At 37.9% G+C, this 21,082-nt stretch overlaps 2 protein-coding genes across 2 annotated transcripts in view; one reads left to right on the top strand and one right to left on the bottom strand.

The window, feature by feature from the left end:
• The window catches only part of uxs1 (UDP-glucuronate decarboxylase 1), a 42,653-nt gene extending 32,225 nt beyond the window's left edge, over positions 1-10,428 (top strand). The window contains exons 10-15 of the mRNA XM_062432070.1: positions 3,146-3,265; positions 4,102-4,145; positions 6,817-6,877; positions 7,024-7,081; positions 8,570-8,673; positions 10,273-10,428. Coding sequence (XP_062288054.1) covers positions 3,146-3,265; positions 4,102-4,145; positions 6,817-6,877; positions 7,024-7,081; positions 8,570-8,673; positions 10,273-10,404 — 519 coding nt within the window. The 3' untranslated portion in view covers positions 10,405-10,428. The remainder of the gene's footprint in view (positions 1-3,145; positions 3,266-4,101; positions 4,146-6,816; positions 6,878-7,023; positions 7,082-8,569; positions 8,674-10,272) is intronic.
• Positions 10,429-10,447: 19 nt separating this feature from the next.
• ecrg4a (ECRG4 augurin precursor a) lies at positions 10,448-17,023 on the bottom strand. The gene is made up of 4 exons (XM_062432071.1): positions 16,951-17,023; positions 13,474-13,524; positions 13,212-13,381; positions 10,448-11,611 (listed from the first exon to the last, which is right to left on the bottom strand). Exons 1-4 carry the CDS (start codon positions 17,021-17,023, stop codon positions 11,462-11,464), a joined length of 444 nt encoding a protein of 147 aa, XP_062288055.1. The 3' UTR covers positions 10,448-11,461.
• Positions 17,024-21,082: the final 4,059 nt, after the last annotated feature.

Raw genomic sequence — 21,082 nt, 5'->3', positions numbered from 1 at the left:
ACTCCAAAACAGACAGGGACACACCTGCACCGACTGTTCATTCTCTCTTGACCTCGACCGCCCCCCCCCCCTGCTGCCCACAGACACCCTCCTCTCTTTTTGTGCTTTTACCGTGCAGTCATGTCACACCACCTACACTTAAAAGGCGCAGTCACACTATCTCCACTTAAGACACTTAAACATCAACCAAAGGCTGTAAAAACAAGGGACATCATGGTGCAGTCAGGTGTACTTTGTTAACTCTGATATACTCAAATAGCCACAAAGGTTGTTTAAACTGAGAAACTTTCTATTTTTTCTTTTAATGCAGCATTTTGATATTTAAATGATAAGTTATAAATTTAAAAAATACTTAAAGCACGGAATATTTACCTATGGTCTGAAAGGATAAGAACATTCAAGATGGCCAATGTTTAAATAAGATCTTAACATATATAAAATATTCAATAGTTAAAGTTCAATATGAGGCCTGATACCTTCTTCTGTTAAATAGTGTAGTGAATGAAAAAATAGCCTCTGTTCACATCATCAAAACTTGATAACATACAAACACGAACACACCTCTAGTCCTGCTCCTTAGCTTGTTGAACAAGCCAGCAAACAAACATTCACCAAGGAAAAGTGCACTGCTATTATCATTTAGCAGCTTGATAGCCAATTAGCTGCTCAGCTGCGACATAAACAGCATGTAAACATACCTGCAAATGTCGCTTTGGACACACAAAATGCTGTTTTGGTCTGTGCTCTTCAAAATCCTTGTTGGCGAAACACAGTCTGTCTATGACTGGTAGCTACAGTGTTTTGTTTACTTTGTCTCCAATGAGAAATTCAATTTTATTCTTAATCTATGGTCGGTATGTGTTCTGAACTGTGGGAGGTGATCTATAAGGATCACCGTCCAACTACATTCACACCACTATTCTCAGTCACAAATAACCATATCCCCTGGGCCCAGTGTTGCCTGCTCAGAATTGCCTGCTGCTCAAGCCAAGATATGGATTAAGCAGGCAATACCACAGCATGAACAGTGATTACTTCTTTCAAGCAAGCTCCTACTGTCACAAGTAGTAATACGTGTATACAAAGAGGTGAGAGAAACAAATTGAAAATTAAATGTGGCAGGATCTGGATGTGATCTGGAGCATACAGTATTGATAAGAGTCATGCTTTACATTTCGACAGTTGCAGCACCTTGCAAATCTCTAATTATTACCATGTGCTCCAGATCTCCTCCTTCAAGATCCTGCCTCAGTTGTCATGTCATGGCACCGTTTTAGCTGAGTGATGGCTGATGGCCAATCCACAGAGACTCCTACACCCTGAAAATGCAATGTATTCAATCATTATTTTAAATCGGTTGAGTACTGAGGCACAGTAATAACCGGGAAAAAAAACACTCCAAAATTGACTGACACTTAATTTGCAACTATTTTGATAATGGATTAATAGCTTCAGCCATTTTTCAGGCAAAAATGCCAAATATTCTCTTGTTTCAGCTTTTTACTTTTGAGTATATGCTGATTTTCTCTCATATATGACAGTAAAATGGGCTGTTGATCTAACAAAACGAGCAAAAGAACAACAACACAAATCTGCATTGTTGTCATGTGGCACACACACAAATGTGTTTAGTTCCGGAGTTTGCCCCTGTGTTATGTTCCTGGAACTGTTTGGTTTAAAAGCCCTATTTTCTGGATATTAGCTTTATATCTTTTGGTGCACTTTTCTGTACATTTCATGTTTTTTTTTTGTTTTTTTTTCTTTTTATCCAAGTGAATGTGATGTGGGTAGAAATTTGATGTTCCACATATTTGAATTAAATTACCTGAAGGCACTGGGGTTTACCTGTAAAATACGACGCAGTTCAGAAAACTCTGCACATTCTTCTTTTGTGGCAAGCTGTATAGTGCAGAAGTGTAGTACTACAGAAATAGCAAACAATATGATTTAAGTTACTGGGGAAAGTGAATGAATTCAAGCTGCTGTTCTTGACATACTGCCTTAAGCCGATTCTGTTCTGTAATTAGGGTATTGCTGTCAACCTGATCAGTAAGGTGTGTAGACTGTGATGTGTATAAAACTGAACCAACCCCTTCTGGTATGTGTATAAGTATACCTGTACACACACTCACACACACACACACACCCCTAAGACCTCTTCATCATGTTGTCCTCATTGTGTCTTTGTTCTGAATACATTTGATGGTTGTGTCCATTGACTTTCATGTTCCACATTTTGAAGAGATCGGTCTACATAATTTTCATGTTTTTATTCATGTAATATGACCTATGATGTTTCAACATCCCATCTGAAGTGGTATTCATTGATGCATTAGGCTGACTGAACAAGGCCATGGATTTTTAAAAATGTAAATGTTTTGTATATCTGTTGGAGCCGTGTGAGTATCTGTGATGTAGTTGGCCTCATTTATTAATTCTTCGTGACTGTGTGCCTGTGTGTGTGTTTGTTTGTGTAACAACTGAGGTCAATTTAATTTCCTTTGGTACATTCTTGCATCATGCAGATAATTTAACTTCCCATGCATTTAATACAACTTAAACATTTATTGGTCAAAAGCCCCATTATTTATTGGATTTGGGGCAACACAGAGGGCTCCAGCCAAAATTGCCAAAAAGGTTCAACCAGGCTTTTTTAAACAAAATGGCACACATGTTGTGTCTGGTATATTTAGCTTGCAAACAGTAGAACTGTTATACATGCTGCATATTTTAACTTGTGCTGTACATTTGTAGCTAGGGACACATTAGGAATCTGCTAATTTTGTACAGCATGCAATAACTAATTTATTAGTGTCATCCAGATTGCAGTAATTATCTCTAATAAACTGCCATTTCTATGTGCAGGACATATTAATTTGTGTGTGCCTATCAATTCAACGTCATGAATAATACATTTCTTTTCATGAATAATAAAAAAGTGACCCTAATACCTGTTCATAAATGTATGTAACTCAGAGAAAATGTAAAAAAGAACGTACATTATGAAACAATTTCTCTTACAATAAGTAAACATGAAGGATAATAAGATAAATAATGAAAATAAAGATACATAATAAAACCAAGGAACAGCAAAATTCTTAAATTACTAGTGAGTTCACCCACTTTCTTCTTTCTTTGCTCACAGGAAGGTGTCGAGGTGAGAGTGGCAAGAATCTTCAACACGTTTGGCTCCCGAATGCACATGAATGATGGACGTGTTGTCAGCAACTTCATCCTGCAAGCTCTACAGGGAGAACCCCTCACTGTATGAATTTTAAGTTTTTCTACTGATCAGCTGCTTTCACCTGTGCTCGAGACAAACCTCTGAACACATCAGGCTCTTTGTTTTTCAGTGCTAGCTATGTGATGACATAGGAAACTGGATTAGCCTCTGTGAGATGATGATTCATTACTTTTGTATGCATCTTAATGGACAGGTTCACAATTTTTCAAGTCCGTATCAACACAACTGTCAGGTGCCCAAATGAACTTTGAAACAGATTGTTTGCTGTAACTATTTTTCCTGTTCATACCGAAAGATCCCTTCATAATGCACTTACAATGTATGTGATGGAGAACACAATCTACAGTCTTCCTTCTGTGTTAAAATGTATTTAAAGTTTATCTGAAGCTATTATGAAACTTCCGCCATCAAAATGAGCCAAATCAAGTAGTATCAAAACCAACAAAATTGTGGACCTATCCATTAAATCACATAAAAGCGTAAAAGAAGCTGTGCCACTTATTTATTTTTTTATTGAACATGATTTTAACTGAAAAGACCCTTTAGTGTTCAGATCAATCTGGATGAAGGTGTGTTTTATGAGTTGTATTTGATATTTTTAAAAATGCAAAAACTTAAAGAAGGGAAATAATACTTAGTTGCACTGTACATGACAACTTTCAAGACTTTTACTGTACTCTTTGCTTTTTTACTGTTGCCATGATTATCTGAACCTGATCAAGTCAACAGTAATTGAGTGGACATGGACTAGTAATTAAACAACTTTGTGCTCATTTTTTGAAGTATGTAGACTAGTAATGCACCTTTGGTAAGTGTGTTACGCAGGAATGGTAACAAATCTCCTGTTGTTGTTCTAGGTATATGGTACTGGTTCCCAAACAAGAGCCTTTCAGTATGTAAGGTAAGAAAAGGAACATGTTTTGACAGATCTCCTCCTGCAATGCTTCATTCCTCTGTTCAATCTGTAACTAAATATTTGTCACAGGGGATCTTTAACTCTTATCATCTACCCGCCAATTAGAAAACAAACAACATTTATTAATCAATAATGTTAATTTAATTAATTAATTAAGAGTGATGATGTCATCTCATTGCACAGTATATGTATTGTTAGTTTTTATTATTATTCTATTATTAATTTTGTGTCTCTCTTCTGAGACCAGCTTGATATACCTATATATTCTGAATAATATTTAAAAAGGTATGCATGCAGGTATGTAGTTACATGCACTAGTTTCAAGAAGCCACACTAGAAGTCTTTGGGCCTGATTTATTAAAGGTGTGCAAACATGACATCACCTGCAAAAAATGTGCAATCTGATCTACTAAAGCAGCGCACTGAGGCTTTCGTCTTTCAAATGTGCAAGATAATACACACTGTCCATTTAGTACGTTTGCCATAATGATTATGCAATATGGGGCATTTTAACCCCAGTCATTTTGCTGACGGTAACTGCGCCTATAAATAATTCCTTTGAAGGGCAGGTATTAACCGGCTGAGCACTGCACACAGATGACTTCTGTTACTGTGGAGAGGAGGAGACGGAGGCACAATGACAGAATACGCAGAGAAACAACATTGACTTTGTTACAAATACTCTCCCATGTGTCAATTTTTCTGGTAATATTTGTTTTTGTTATAACTCTATATTTGTTAACCTCTTCCACTAGAACCTGATCAAATTTTATTTTGCGCTTGGAGCTTTCTGCTCGTCCAAACTCTCCATTAAGACACGCAAAACCCTCATTTAAATACTGCTGTCTCCACCCTGTTGCACCTGTTTTCATTTACGCAGTTATTCTTAGTAGATCACCCGCAAAACGCACGCAAACTGAACACAATCTATTGCACTGTGCACGCAATTTAGTACCCTTTATTTGGGATCTTAGTAAATCAGGCCCTCTGATTTTTTGTCTTTGAGCAGATAGAAACATAATTAATGCAGGTGCTTTCACACAAGTGCACTGCATGCTACATTTAAGTAATTAACATCCTGTTTGCTCTGTAAGTTAATAGATTTTGTATCTAGATGGTTAGAGGAAAAGTTCTAAGTGACTTTGAAAGAGGGTTCATTATTGAGGCACAGATGGCAGGAGCTTTAGTCACAAAGACTACTCAATTTGCTTGTGTTTCAACAAGAACAGTGACTGAAGTGACATCTGCATTCCTGTGGTAATGACATTTGTAAAGAGGGTTGGAAATTGTGGTCGACAGGACACATTTGCGCTGTGATGCTAATGCGTTAGTGCAATATGTTAGGAAAAACAGAGGAGCAACTCTTCTATAGGTGACTGAGAATGTCAGTGCAGCACATGGTCAGACTGTCAGCAAGAGCAGTCCATCAACAATTACATATAGGGGGTTGTTATAAAAGGGTTGCAGTACATAAAAGCATCATTACAAAGGCGAATGCACATTTGAGAGTTCAGTGATGCAAAACACACAGATACTGGTCTACAGAGATGTAGAAAAATTTGATATCTTATCAGTTAGCTAACGTAACATAAACGTAATGTAAAACTTCTATAATTGGCAGTTTCTAATACTAAGTTAATTAAACATATAAACACTATTAGACGTGTAATGGTAGGCAACTGTGTGTTACAATTTTCCTTGTTGCCTTAAACGCACCACATTTAATACCTTTAGCAAATTTAAGGTAAATTTAATACAATAAACTTAATTTCCCTGATTTAATTTTAAGACTTTTTAAGGAGCCCCAGGAAACCTAAGCATATATATAGTGTAATTTAACAGCGCTACCGTAAATCATACCTTTTATGAAGATCATAATTTTAGAGGTGTGGAATCAAATTTAATGGTCCTTTCTGAGGTTGCAGTCTGTGGTGCTTTTTAGTTTATTGTGTTATACTGAGTTGTTTCTAATATTTGGTCAATTCGACATTTGGGAGAAAATAGAGCTCACTGGTGCTGTGTTGAAAATTAGATTTCTATTGTAAACCTGCTGCCACTCTCTCCTGACCTGTGGTAGGAAAGATAGCCCTTCATATCATTATATCTTTTTGCAAGTGCCTGCTAATGTGAACGTCTGATGAATATTGACAGGAAAGTACTAATGAATGGTGCGTGTCCGTATCAATGTGGGCAACATGTGGTATGAGCTGGGAAAATGAGGCAATAGGGGTGATTATGCAGCATATCAGTAATTTATGAAATTTGTTGTAGACATCAAGGTGTTGAAATTGGGATTGTGTTTTGTTTTTTTAATTTTTTAATTTTCTCGTATTATTTAAAAATGTATGTGCTACATTCTGCTGATGGTTCATTTGAAATTGCTGTGATATTTAAGCCCAGTCAGACATAGTTGAAATAATTGGATGTTTTGTTCCATGAACACTGTATTAAATGAAAAAGCAGCATTAAAACAACTATGGCTCTATGTCAATTGAAAAATGTATATTATGTTACACAAACAGTATGCAGTGCAGTATGTTATCATCAACAAATCTGTGCATGGAAAGTTATCTGGCAGTGTCCTTCATACAAAGCCAGGCTACGCAAAGGAATTTTAAAATAATGTATTTGCTTCTCTGTCTGATTTGTCCTCCAGCGATCTAGTAAATGGCCTGGTGTTGTTGATGAACAGTAACATCAGCAGTCCAGTCAATCTGGTGAGTTTGTCATACTCAGCTGTGTTTCACAAATTGAAAGATAGTAAATGAACTCGGCACAGGCAAACAATTTACTGGTGAGTCAATGTATGTGTCTGCTTCTTGTTAACACTAATTTGATGGAAGTTTATGATACCTGTCTGCAGGGAAACCCAGAGGAACACACCATATTGGAGTTTGCTCGTCTCATCAAAAGTCTTGTTGGTAAGGTGTTGGATCGATTTAGATAGTTGTCATTCTGTCTGTGTCTGCAAACTCCCCCCCACTATCTCAGTCCATGTCAATTCAAGCTCTTACTTTCCTGCTTATCTCTTAATGTCTGGCTCCCATTATTGTTCTGGTGTCTGTCTTGTCTTACCTGCTCTTTCTTATAGAGGATTTATGCTTCTGTATCAAGAAAGAAATTGATCTCAGTCTCAGTGTAGGGTTTAACCTATTAATTGTTGTAGCAATGAATGTGCCGTATATATTATCAGTCAGTGTCTTGCAGTTGTAACACAGTAAACACAAAGTATGGTTAACCTTATCATTCTTGTGGATAAAGAGAAGATTGCTGCAAGAGAAAGTTGGCCCTGAAATGGCTTTACTAGATAACTAAATATAAATGTGTCAGTCAGTACAAAAAAGAATATTGTTGAGCCGTTAATTTGCTCTTGTTTTCACGATGAGCGATCTGTACTAGCTTTGTAGAAAACTCAAGTAAACCAACCTGATTAATCACGTACTCGATAGCTGGAGGGTGTAGTTGAGACTGACACAACACTGACAGAGAAGCATCAATCTGTCTTGACTCATTTCTTTCCAATGATACACTGTTAATGTTTCCATCAGCATTAATTTAACTAGGAGGGAGATGCCAATATCGGTCTGTCTGTTGGTTGGTCCACCACTTTGTTCCACACTAAAATATCTTTTCAGTTATCAGATGGATTGATGTGGAATTTTGTACAGACTTTTCCTGTAGCTCCATTATGAGATTGACATTTGTCGTGTAGAGTGAAATATCTAGACAATTATTGGATGGATTGCCAAAGTTGAGGAGCTCAGGTAATCTGATGTCTTCCACATAAAAAAATACAGTTATAACCAACCAGTATGATTTCATGAAGGTTAACACAGTGGTTGGCCCGGCATAATAGTGCTGCGCTCTAAAGCGGCATTTCTCAAAATCGAAGGCTGCACCTTTATCAACATATCTGCTGCCTTCAAATGTTGCACTGATTTAAATAACTCTAGGAGAAGGTTTTCATGCAGAATAATTGAGCTTTGGAAAACAGACTGTAATATTCTCTCATCAGTTTATACATGCTATACTGCTTTAACCAAAGCCAATTAAAATGCATCCACTGAGCACAGAATGATTATTTGCAACCCTTTATGTACATGTTAAGCTTTTTTTTTAAATTGTTGTTCCAAGTATGATTCCAGGAAAGAGAAAAATAGACATGACCTCTAATTAAAATGCAATATCTAAGATCCAGTTTCCACCAAAATATGAAAAATCCTATAAAAAGTCCAGAAAGTGTCAGAGTACTGCTTGCTCCGGATATTTCTTTGCCACAAAAACAGAGCCCTTAAAATACCTAACTTTGTAAACACATATATGTTAGTTATAACATATATAATGTTAGTTTCATGCTCAGGCAAAGTTATCAATAACAAGCTATTTTTCTTCTTCTTCCACTCACACAGTGAGCCGGAGTCAGATCCAGTTCCTTCCACAGGCTCAGGATGACCCACAGAGGCGAAGACCTGACATCCGAAAAGCCAAGATGATGCTAGGCTGGGAGCCGGTGGTATGTGTGACACACAGCAGATCCAGATGTTGACTTTTCTCAATTATTAGAATAATTATTGCAACATTCTTTTGTCACTATGTGACTTAGTCACAAAGTCACATAGTAGAAAGTTAAACTATAGTTAGTTTAGTTTAAATGATAGTTAGTTAGTCTAACTAATTCCTGTAAAAAAAAAATTACATAAACTAGATCCCATCCATACAGGATTTTCTTTTTTTTTTTTTTTTTTACAGCATAGCACACAAAACAAACATTACATATTAAATAATATGGCCAGGATATTTACTGATTATGACAATTTACAGTTGAAAAATAAACTTGTAATGTAACCATTACACTGTTTCTTAATCATAGCAAAATCATACCATCAGCATTTCTACATTGCAGTTTCTTACTTATTGGTCCAACATAATGATGCACCTCTATATCTTTGATTGTTTTTGAATTTGAAAAGAAAAATATATATCACTTGATATACTCAAGTGATATACTTGAATGTCTGCTTATGCAAAATCAATGTTAAAATGAATAGTTAACCAGTTTAGAGATGCTAAACTGCATAGTGTGGACTCTCATATTGAATATTTTGAGCAGTCTTGCTGCAGCACTTTGAACTAATTGAAGTTTGGAGAGGGTGTATTGAGGGAGACGGGAAAACAGTGAGTAACAGTGGTCTAAGCTGGGTGTAATAAAAGCGGGTATGACAATTTCCAGATTCTGAGCGGATAAAGAAGATCTAATATTTGATAGATTACAAAGTTGCAGAAAGTATTATTAAATGACTCACTTAACCTTTTGGTCAAAGTTTAAAGATAACAGTTTGAGAAGGAAGGATAATTGCTTTCCTAGCAACAGCTTGAACCATATTCGAGAAAAATGATTAAAAAAAACTATTCACATTAAAATAATAAAAATTAGGGGAGGGTTTGTGGTGTGACTAATAATATCGACGAGGCATCTGGAGTCATGTTTATGTTTAGCAATAAGAAATGAGAATAATTAGTACATGTCATTTTAACTTAGATGAGTGGAATGTTTTGTAGCACTCAATTTTCCTCATGCTTTATGGCAAGTTTGCTTTATTAAACAGATTTCATTAAGTTAAGGCTCAGATTTTAAAATAGCTGAGGTGTTTATTAAGAAGGGGAGCTGGAGGTCAGAAGATGCTTGGCAAAATGTACCTGCTAAGGATGAGTTGAAAAGCTTATGGTACTGGAAAATGAAGTATTAAACAAGTTTATGGTCTGAAACACAAAGCATGTTATTCAGTAAACAACCAGAAGATAAAACCAGGTCCAGGATGTGGCCCTTATTCTGTATAGCTTCAACTAGCCCCTAGATGAACAGCACCTTCACAATTCACTAAATAAAATGTTAGCAGTCGCCTTAATAGACAGCAGAGTAATGCAGATAGTGCAGGTGTGTTTGGAAAGTAGCCTAAATATCTCATCAATAGCTATGGATTACACTATTAGCTTATAGATAACGTATACAGCAAATTTCTGACTTATATATTGTTTACATTATCAATTGATGTTTCAGTGAGTGTGAGTGATAGTGTCTTTAACTTGTATGTGTTGTGTCTTTTGTTGATAGGTGCCCCTGGAGGAAGGCTTGAACAAAACCATCCAGTACTTCAGCAGAGAACTGGAGCACCAGGCCAACAACCAGTACATCCCCAAACCTAAAGCCGCCCGCATGAAGAAGGGACGACCCAGACACAACTGAGGTCGGGTCTCTCATCAAAGACTCTTCAAACAACACAGATGGATGTTAAGACTCCTCAGAGGACCCTTGAAAGGCAACTCTCTGAAACACGCTGTTGAGTAGTGCACTCTGGGATATGTTGTCTCCTCTCGAGAAGCAGAGATAACTTTTTCGATCTCTTTAAAAAAGATGACGTCGCCTCACGTTGGAGCTGCAGCTATACTGTGGGCTTCCTCGCAGGGGCTTGCGTTGTTGGAAGGACAAGCCTGAATCAAAAACATAAATTTAAGAGAAAACAAATCTCAAACCTAGCCTACGTTTTTTTTTTTTTTGTGGATTTGTGCTTTTGCTATTTAAATCGCCGACATGAGAATCTTGCAAACAGCTCGTACAGTGCTTTGTGTTTATTTTAATAGTTTCATGGTACTTTGTCTCTGTAGATGAACTACCTGACTTTGTTTTTCCATTGGATGTTTTGTCCTCTTATCAGTGGCTTGTCAGCACCCTGTTTGCTGTTGATGCAGCACACTGAAGAAGTGGATAAATCCTCCAGAAAGATAATCAATCATTACCTGCATTGTGTTCTATTTTGTGAAATCTCATGTCAGGATGTGCATTATCAATTTCAGGTGAAGATACTATTTTAATAAAATATTTCCAATATTTTGTGTATGATAAAATTAGGGAAGAAGACGTGTGTGTATGTGACACATTTCTACAAAAGCAGGGGACTCAGGCAATATGGAGCCAAGTATCTTTATTTTGTCAAGTGATAAGACAAGAATATAATTATTTCATACAAATCAGCTGCCTCGCAGCTTTACTTGTAGAGCAGAGGCAATGTTTAATGAGAGCAAAAACACTTGTTTTCTAACCAGTATGTAAGGATGGAGCAAAGGAGTTGCGCACGGGTTCTACCCCAGGGTCTAACCAATCAAGACAAGGAAGCTGGAGCAGCTGTGGAGTACTTGGATGTTGACAGCTGTGTGAAAGGTGTAAAACTAGAGACTATCACTGGCTGTGTGCTCTCAAAAAGAAGACGGGAGGCTGAAGAAGAAACAAGTGTGTGAGACTGGAGTTAATAATAGTCATAGTTGACATTAGCCCCATGTCTGTACGACGAAGTGTCACGTGGTGCAATCGGGGAGTTTTCATCATAGTGGTGCTGACGCCCTTGGTCATTGGAGCGCGCGTGGTCCATCCAGTACGATAAGTCAGCCTCCAGCCTCTGGTGAGGAAAAACACCACAGACTTGTTAGGAAACTCAGCTTCAACAACACATAAGGTGTTCACTGAGACTGTCAGCATGCACAGCTGTGGCAAATAAACATGCATGAAAGGCAAACATTGAAAAGGCCAATGCTTTGACAGCTTTGACCTTTTAAGGAAGCAGCAGCAAATGGCATCCACTCTTAAGTGTCATGCACGCTGTTTGAGATACTGCTGTACTGGTTGAAACACAAATGCTTTCAGCTGTCAGTAGTAGTGGTGGTCAGGGGTTATTTTGTGCACAGCCTTTTTTTCTGCTCTGATCTGTTCCTTACTGTCCCTGATGAATTCAACATGGCAGCCACTGACCTGAAAGAAAACTCAAACTAGCTTTGTAAGAGGGGATATATTTGTGTTTGAGAGGGAATTCATGTATTGCCATGTATTCAACTCCACGTTTGTATTTATTCATTCAGTCAATGATATTGTGAAGATTTATTTTTTAGACATCAGACCAGAGTACAGCTTACTCTACCTTTGTCACTCCACGTTTGTCCTTCACATGTCTGAGGTATATAAGATCCAGATAAAATTATCTGTTTTATCTTTTTTGTGTTTCGTATTTATGTTTTTTGTATGTTTCCTTTTTTGTCAGATTTAAAATCCAGTTTTCTCAATAAAATGAAATGTTCATGACTAAAGTAGGTTACAATTGTGATAAAACATTCTCAGATAACACTGAAATACTCAGCTAACCAGTTTCATAAGGACTGTAGAGGTGTGGTTTGATAAGATTTACATGACAGTTGCCTGGCAACACACACAGCTGTCAACGGAGGCTAATTTAAATGTTGATACGTTCTGATTGGTACACATACAAGTATGACATCACCTTTCCCAATCAAGCCCTGCCCACTTTAAAACAGTGAGATCAGTACAGACAAAATATGTTTTTTATGCTTTCAGGGTCTTTAATCATTTTAAATCACGGTATTAGACCTGGAGGGACATTTCAATTGGCAATCCACCAATGATTGCCACCAATTTCTGTAATGTATTACAGAAAGCTTGCATTACAGGGTTGGAGTTGAGAGGGGAGGGTCTAACAAAATACAATTTCAAGTTGCATTATAGGAAATGTAAGATCCAGCGTGTTTCCAGTTTCATACGTAATAGACAACACAAGTCAGGAAACGTTGGCCTTTGCTGCTTTGTCTGTTACTGTTCCCCTAACTTTAAAAAACGAAATCCTTTGAGGGGTCTTTTGAGATAAAATACAAGTGAACCCTGTCACACGTTGATACTGCAACTTATTTTTATAGATAGACTGAAGTGTGTGTGTGTGTGTGTGTGTGTGTGTGTGTGTGTGTGTGTGTGTGTGTGTGTGTGTGTGTGTGTGTGTGTGTGTGTGTGTGTGTGTGTGTGTGTGTGTGTGTGTTCCACAGCTCAATTACATTTTTTCTCAAAAGTTGGTAAGACTGTCTGCTTTTAAAATGTGCATCAGTTTAGTCATGTCATAAGCTCTGCGCTGAACATTAACTTCTATTTTTATTGCTGTTGAAAGGTGTTATGAGTTCAAAGGGAAACTTGGACCTCTGCTGTAATAGAATTAAACTCACCTGTTCATCATAGCCCATGTACATAAACTGCATAATCCACTGCTGTACATCTGGTCTGCTGCGATCCCAAATGTTCCTTTTGGTCCTGCTCAGCTTTGCCAGGAACTCCTGAGCCTTGGACGGAGGGACAGCGATGTAGGACTTTGGGGAGGCAGTACCAGCCCCTGCCACTGGATGGAGACACAATAAGGGCAGAAGAATGCAAGGGCACTTGCAACAGATTGATTGCATCAGTTGTATAATAAAACTGTGTGCATATTACCATCTCTTTTCCTTAAGATCTTGTGCAAGCTGCTTCCATCACTGGATACATCTGTGAAGGAGAGTCATCTTAGACTTAATGAGTAAAAGTTGTAGGTTTTGTTAGTAGGGGAGACTGGGGTAAGTTGAGCCACCCCTTGTTGCTAGGAAACGGTAAAAAACATTGATCATGTGACCAAATATTTAGGAGGAAGGCATCATTTCATGGAGTCTGTGAAGGTAAGAACCACATGGGTAAAGTGGTTAGATCTTTATTTCCAAAAAAACATTTTTCACTCTTGAAAGTGAATTTAGTCTATCATAAGTTTCATGAGAATTGTGTTTAAACCAAAAAAGATCATTTTAAATTTGTTTTATAAATCAATTGTGGTATCTATGAGCTACAACATGAGGTCATAAACCTAGCATAAAAGTGCAACATTTTAGCTGTGGGGACTAATAAAGTAAAAATGGTAGCTCTGGGGTAAGTTGAGCCATTTGGCCAGGGGTAAGTTGAGCCGGGGGGTTGGGGATAGATGGAACGAGAGGAAGATGGAGGGAGGAGTTTAACAAAGATGGATAGAAGATAGGATAGATAGACACCCCCGCTAGGGGGTGTGTGTGGTTTCAGAGGAGTCATACCGGAATCCTTGTTTATCTTCTGGTCACAGTAGCATGTAGCATGTGCGCTAATAACAGAAAACACATACCTTTTGTTCATTATTAATAATAATGGCGGTGTTGCAGAAAGAAAGACCGGACAAAGCAACTGCGGGAGGACCTGACGTTTTGAGCGGACCAATCACAGCCCTTGCGGTCCGCATTGCTGTGACGCGTAGTTAGGATTTTTTGGAGATGCACGTCAGGCTACGGCGTAGGGGTCCACGTCGACGCAGAGAGCTCTGCGTAGGTACGCTGTAGCTACACCGTTGTTCCGACGCAGAACCATAAATCAAGCTTAAGGCATTAATCACCTGTTCTCTTCTTTAAATTTTTTTTTTTTTTACAAAACAGCTGTTTAGCAGTAATATGCAATAATAATTTTAAAAAAGGTTATTGTACCTGTTGAATTGTGTATAATAAATAAAAATACACATGAATGTGAAGAAGTGACTGTTATTTAAGGAGGGAAAAGGTGGGGAGGAGGGTGGGGGGGGAGTAGGGATACGGCTCAACTTACCCTGCTCCTATGCTAAATTTACCCCATACACAGGGCAAGTTGTGCCACAAGACCACTTTTTTTGGACATGCTATATTATCGAAACAGTTATGTTTACACTCATTCTGTTTGTTTGAAGGGATGCACAACATCCTGAAATATATGCAGATATATTAGTTAGCAACAGAACTATGATTGCCTTGATGTAGTGATCCTAAATATGAAAAATGGCTCATCTTACCCCAGTCTCCCCTAAAGGGTAAGCAGAACATTTGAAGTTACTTTTTAATTGGACAATCTTAAAGACAAAATTATATACAAGATGTGATCCTTGCCAATGAATATATCATCTGATTAGCCTTTGATAGCTTTCACTTCCTTCCCCTATCTCAGTTGCATGGATGAGTTTCTTTTCTGTTTTCATTTATAGATGCAAATATGAAGTTCCCCACTCACATCCCAGGAAACTAGCTTGTAGAGGATTTTGCATTTGTGATGGCGAGTCCCTTCCTGATTTTCTCTCTTTCTGGAGCAATGGAGCTACACTGTGACAAATGGTCATACACAAAGTATGCATTATTGTCGGTAGGTATCTTGTCCCTTTATGCCGATTGATGTGGCAATTGATGGTTCTGTACATACACCAAAGTTCCTCCCTACGTCTTGGCCAGCATTTCCATAAGTCTAAAAGATTGTATTTGATCTGTTTTTCTGAAAAGCTGAAGCATAATCCTAGTGTTTTTTCTAAACTGCCTCAGAATATGGAAAGACATTTAGTCGATATCTAAAGTTAAAGTCTGTCTTTGCTTGTGCTTTAGCCTCTAACTGCACACTCTTTCCAGTGTGCAGTTAGAGGTGGAACACGAGGATTCAGCTGGAGAAAATTGCTTGCAAATGTTTTTCTACAGTTTGTGATGCAAATGAGCCGAAAACAACAAATTCCAGCAAAACCTTTCTCATTTGCCAGCAGCATGCACACTGTGACTCATTCTTCCCAGATCTTTGTCTTTAAAGGTTTTTTTTTAATCTTCTCTCTCCCCTACATTCATTCCTGCCGTATATCATCTCACAGCTATCATTAATAACCAGTGAACTTTGTGACATCTGGATATTTAATGCATGTAAAAGTAACATCAAACAGATGTCAGAGGGTAGACCAACACTGCAAATGATTTAGAGCTGTGGAAATACTTTGTTCAAAATGTGCGTTTGAATTTGTCTTTCTGGGTGTTTGCACTGTTATGGTTCACTTTTTGAAAAATACACCCATAGATTCCCCATTTTATGCCTGGCTTCTTCTGTTCAGTGTTAAAAAGAAGGAGAAATAAAGACAAATTTGTTAGAAGGCTGATGTAGCTGTGCTGGCTGTGCTTTTTTTAAAACTTGTTTTTAATGAGAGTTATCATTTGTTGTTCAGTACTAGATGACATGGAGGTGCACAGTAGGCTGCTATCTGCACAGCTAAATGAAACTTTGTTGACTATGTGAGGTCATATCATATACACATATACAAATTAGTATATAGTACTGGGCCTTAAGTAGAGCCCTGTGGCACACAACTGGTACTGCAAGAATCAGAGGATTGATAACCTAACTAAATCAGAAATAAATGGCTCTGTGAGTCACATCCTGAAGTGTCCTGTGGTGCAACTCTGCAGCTGTGGTGACTGCACTGTGAACGCCAGGTACCAGACTTTGAGGTTATTACTATGGATCGGAAAGTTTTCCAGTCAAAGTTATTTTACTTCAGAAGAAGTTCAACCTCAACTGTTGAAAAGTGTATAAAAGCCTTTCTTATGACAATAATAGAGAGTAGTATAATAGTTAAGAGCTACTCCGGTGCTCGTTTTATTCTATTTATATCAGCTATTCTTTACATGACTGCCAACTACTTTACAACACTTGCCATTTGTTTTTAACAATATAACTTTGACAATAATAAAAGCAGACAAGATGCTCTCTGTGATAGATTTTCCATCTCAAGTAGGTTTTATGCATGTTCTGTGTCCCAGCCAGCTTAAATTAATCAAATAGAATGGTAGTGAAATGTATTCAAATATGTACTACACTTCGGAAAGGAAAGTTGTTTGTTATTAGAAAGGCTTCTCGTTCCTTTTCATGGTTTCTAAGAGGAAGCATTTTCTGAAAGATATGCAGTTATTTTTTTCCCTTTTTAACTGTGATTACTGTTAGAAACTGGACTACCACTAACATCTAGAAATTAATCGAAGGTCAGAGGATGAAGAACAGATGTGTATGGGTGAGAAAAGTGTAGCATGCATGAGCAAAGCAGAGCAAATAGAGACAAAATGCAACAAAAAGAAAAAAGACTGAGCTCACCTCTAGGAGCCAACAGAGTCAGCAATGCAGCTACCCCCAATAGCCTCAAACAGAGCTGCTGAGATGCCATCATTCCCCCAACCACTCAGTCTTTAAAGCTGTGCATAAAGTGCTGCTCAACCAGAGGGAAGAGTGGGCGGCAACCCAGACTTTCCAAGTGGAAATTGGCCTATGGCACTGGAATGTCGTTTACCTCCCTGCCTACAGAAACAAGACTGCAACTGAAAGTTTTTCCACTCTTAAATGAATTTTCATGTGCGTCTCAGGTACTTTTCCACACTGTACAGGGAGGCAGAGTACCTGAATGTGGTTTATAATGCAGAGAAGAGGACTAAAGAACATTGTCATTTAGACTTCTTGAAGCAGTTCAATGCAGTAGAAATGTATTATTAAAAAATGCTGTTTTCACTTATGTTCACACTTAACCCTAACCCTAACCCATATGACTGCTGTGTCTGATGTAATACAGAGTTAGTGTGCACAATCATTCAAACTCACTGGATTTATATGCATGAATGTACCCCAGGAAAAATCTGGGCAGTGGCAAGAGAGAGAGAGAGCAGAAAGTGACCAGAAAAAGACATAAGGATCTCTTTTTTTCTTCTCTTTTAAATCTTTTTCAGCCTACTGGTTGTATGAGAAACAGGTGTAATTCAGGTAACTATTGCAATGAGAAAGTGTGATGCTACAGCTGAAATGAGTTGCACGCAGCATGAATTGGAAATAGTTATTCTAACTGTGTTGATCTTTTCAAAACTGAAGCTCAAGCCAAACACCACTATAACGCCACTCCTACCAATGATTTCCTCTTGATATACAACCCAAGCCCTTATGACTGAATGAATGTAAAAAGCTGAAACAAGTGCTAGACTAATCGTTGAGTCAATCGGCAGAAAATTATTTGACAAAAATGCTGCTAATCGATTCATTGTTTAAAGATCCCTAACAGGCAATACACTAAATAATATTTTAAGTCTGATGTGTTTTTTCCACAGAAAAGTCGAATTGCTACTAGTGTATGTGCACTGAAGGCTTCAAGTTTCCACCCCACTCTTGCAAGCTGCATACTGGACCATGATTGGCTTATAGTTTATCAGATCAAAATCATGCTTGTGAGTACATGTCTTAAATTGGGGTTTAAGGCGAGCACAGAGAGGCAGATGGATGTGAAAACAGCCTTCTAGCGTCAAACTCTGCACATACATCATCTGCACAGTGAAGGTCAAACGTCATAGTGAGGTTACTATGAGAAAAACATTTTTGAGTGGAGGGGAACCGAAAATCATTTTACAAAAATAAACTAACAAAGGATTAACTGATTCCATTTCTTTGTTTTTTATGATTACAGAGTATGATTACAAATTTTGTTGATGTCAGTTTTCTGGGAAAGTCTAAGGGGCATTTTTCACTATTTTCTGATCATTTAAAGAAACAAACACTTAACAGATTAATCAAGATAATAATCAGCAGATTATAATAATGAAAATCATCAATAGTTGGAATTAATTATTGACTGACTGGTGCAACTGTGTTTGTCAGTTACTGATTATTTGCAAAGCAGTTGTACATATAATAATAACAGCCTCTCTGGTAGCAGAATGAATGATAGCACCTACTTTATAGAGGTTTCATTCATAAATTCACCTTTGACTGGGCTTGAACTTGGAATATGATGAAGGTTTGTGTGTGTGTGTCAGAGAAGGAAAGCATTTGGTTCGGGGCTACAAACGTCTCTGTGTGTCTCACAGGTAGAGCTGGAATGCAGGAATCCAGAAGCTGGCAGACGATTGCAGTGCCTTCATGATGCATTTAGAGAGAACAGAGGGTGAGCAACAAAATAAAAGACAGAAAGGCAGTAAGTGCATGCTGAGGAAAGAGCAGAAACAGAAAGCATTTGATGAAAGGGTGAGGGTGAATTATTATTAGCTTTCCTTATTTCCTCATTCAGGCTCTTTGTAACGTGGTTACTTCCTCTTCACGAAGTGCACCCCCTCACACACACACACAAACACATATTCTGAAATGAATTGAATTGAACAATCTGAGTCCTGGTGTGTTGTAAAACTCATTGAAAGGTGAAGGCTCCCGCTCTCAGTGCAGACACCCAAGTCAATAGGATTTTCTACTGTGTTTCTATTCATCCAAAGCATCAGACACCTCTGGAACAGACTGATTCCTGATTCAAATTACAGTCAGTCTTATCAAAGACTCGCTGTCCTCAGGCAAGCATTTCCATTGGAGATGGAAAACAAATTTACTAAAGGGAAAACAGATGTCCGTTGGTTCAAATATTCTGAGTTTGAGTTTCAAAAAATCTGTGCTTGAAAGTCTGAAAACACACAGACATACATACTGATCAGTCACATCTCCCTCTGGTGTCATTTTGTAATTCTAGGGTATGGGGAAGATTAGAAGAAGCGAGGAGGACGGGAATGAGGGGTGAAAAGACACAAAGGGCAGTTAGAACATGACGTTTCTGACAGAATTATGAATTTCATAGGCAAAATATTCATCTGACATCCGGTTTGATTTTCCCCATCCAAATGTGTCACATACTCATAAGCTTTGGCATATGTGGACACAGTGACTCAGATTCAACTACAAAGCTTTCTTTTTATTTGGTCACAGATCTGTGAAATAAGCACCTCTATGCCAGAATGTTCTTGGACAAAGATAAAGTAGAATAAAGTAATCATCTCATTTATATCAGTGTTGTTTGTTCTTAGGCATTTGGAACATCAGAAATACATGTTGAACTCCTTCCTTTGTTGTTCCTCCTCTACCCCCATCCCCTCTCATCATGCTTCACTCGACAATTTGTATGTCATAAGCTGAGACAGATTCATTTCAGTGACACCTTTGCAAACACAGACGTAGTCCCATATACCTCTCAAAGCTCACACAAACACTCTCAACTCAAAAGACAGAATCAAATTGCAGTGACAAACTCAGTTAAAAGATTGTTGGCCTTTTATGACCTAAAAGTCATGCATATGTGCTTTTTCCAACATTCCTTTAATCCAGATGTCTTGTTTGAGGAAGTTAGTTCAATAAGGAGAGATCGACTGGAAGTGTATAACAATATTTATTGTTGTTAGCAACAGAAGGAGTCCATTGATGTGAAGAATTTTCATAAAGCCATTTGAAGATAGGAAATTGGACAGGATCCCTCTGGAGCCTAGATGCTGGCGGTGGTGGAGCAGAGCTAGCAAGTGGTGGATTGAAACCTTTGTCCGAGTCTCCCTGGCTACCACGGAGGTCATGGTGGTGATGCAGATGAGGTGGGTTGCACAATATCAGGACTGACAGACAGAATGGCAGAATGGCAGTGATAATTAAAGAACAGCATCTGGGGACTGATTGGTTTGAGGAATACATACAGAAAGATCACTGGTCAGTTGTGGTGTTGTCAGAATTGTGAATGAAGGGATTTTGACAGCGTGGGAAAGCACTCGTGACGGAGAAAACAGGAGGAATGACGGACATTCACCCCTAGTGTTATAAAGGAAAAATGCGAGGCGGATATCTTTATTCTTGAACTTTTGCCAAAGCTTCATTTTTCAGAGAATGATGCATGCCTTCTGTTTCGGGTCTTACAGACACAAGCTGCAAAATATGGTTAAATACACTTTTTCGTATGTTCTATATCTGTGATTGGTGTTGACAGTAGTTTTTACGCAACTCTACCCTTTCTTCATCTGAAATAAGTCTGGATTTCTGTGATTGAAGTTTTATAAAAGTTTGTTTTGCCTGACAGGGAGTTCAAGCTCTATGGGGTCTAGTTGACCCTGAATCATCACTATGTAGGATAACATTCTGCACTTGTATTTGTGAATAATTGTTTTTGTTCATGCATAGCTCGTGCAATATATAAAGCATTTTTCCTCATTTGGCTTATTCTTAATAGTTATTTAATCACCTTCATCAAATGTGTTAACTCAGTTTGTGGCAAAATGTGAGACTCAATATGTTTTCTATATGTTGGGTTTTGATAAGGCCAGAAATAATGAAAAAGAAACATTTGACATTTTGACTGTAACACTTACAAAAGTCTATGTTTAGAAAGTAAAAAACTACTATTTATTATTGGAAACATAAACATCAAAACCTGTCAAAGGTGGCATATACCAGT

This window comes from Scomber scombrus, chromosome 13, assembly GCF_963691925.1.
Source record: "Scomber scombrus chromosome 13, fScoSco1.1, whole genome shotgun sequence".
NCBI lineage: Eukaryota > Metazoa > Chordata > Actinopteri > Scombriformes > Scombridae > Scomber > Scomber scombrus.
The sequence above is the reverse complement of the archived record's forward strand: the minus strand, read 5'-3'. Positions and strand labels throughout refer to the sequence as shown.

Coding starts and splice junctions, on each gene's coding strand:
- ecrg4a (XM_062432071.1), bottom strand. CDS start 17,023: ATGATGGCATCTCAGCAGCTCTGTTTGAGGCTATTGGGGGTAGCTGCA. Junction 13,525..16,950: donor GACTCTGTTGGCTCCTAGAG/GTGAGCTCAGTC, acceptor TCTCCTTCACAG/ATGTATCCAGTGATGGAAGC. Junction 11,612..13,211: donor ACATGGGCTATGATGAACAG/GTGAGTTTAATT, acceptor TTTCCTCACCAG/AGGCTGGAGGCTGACTTATC.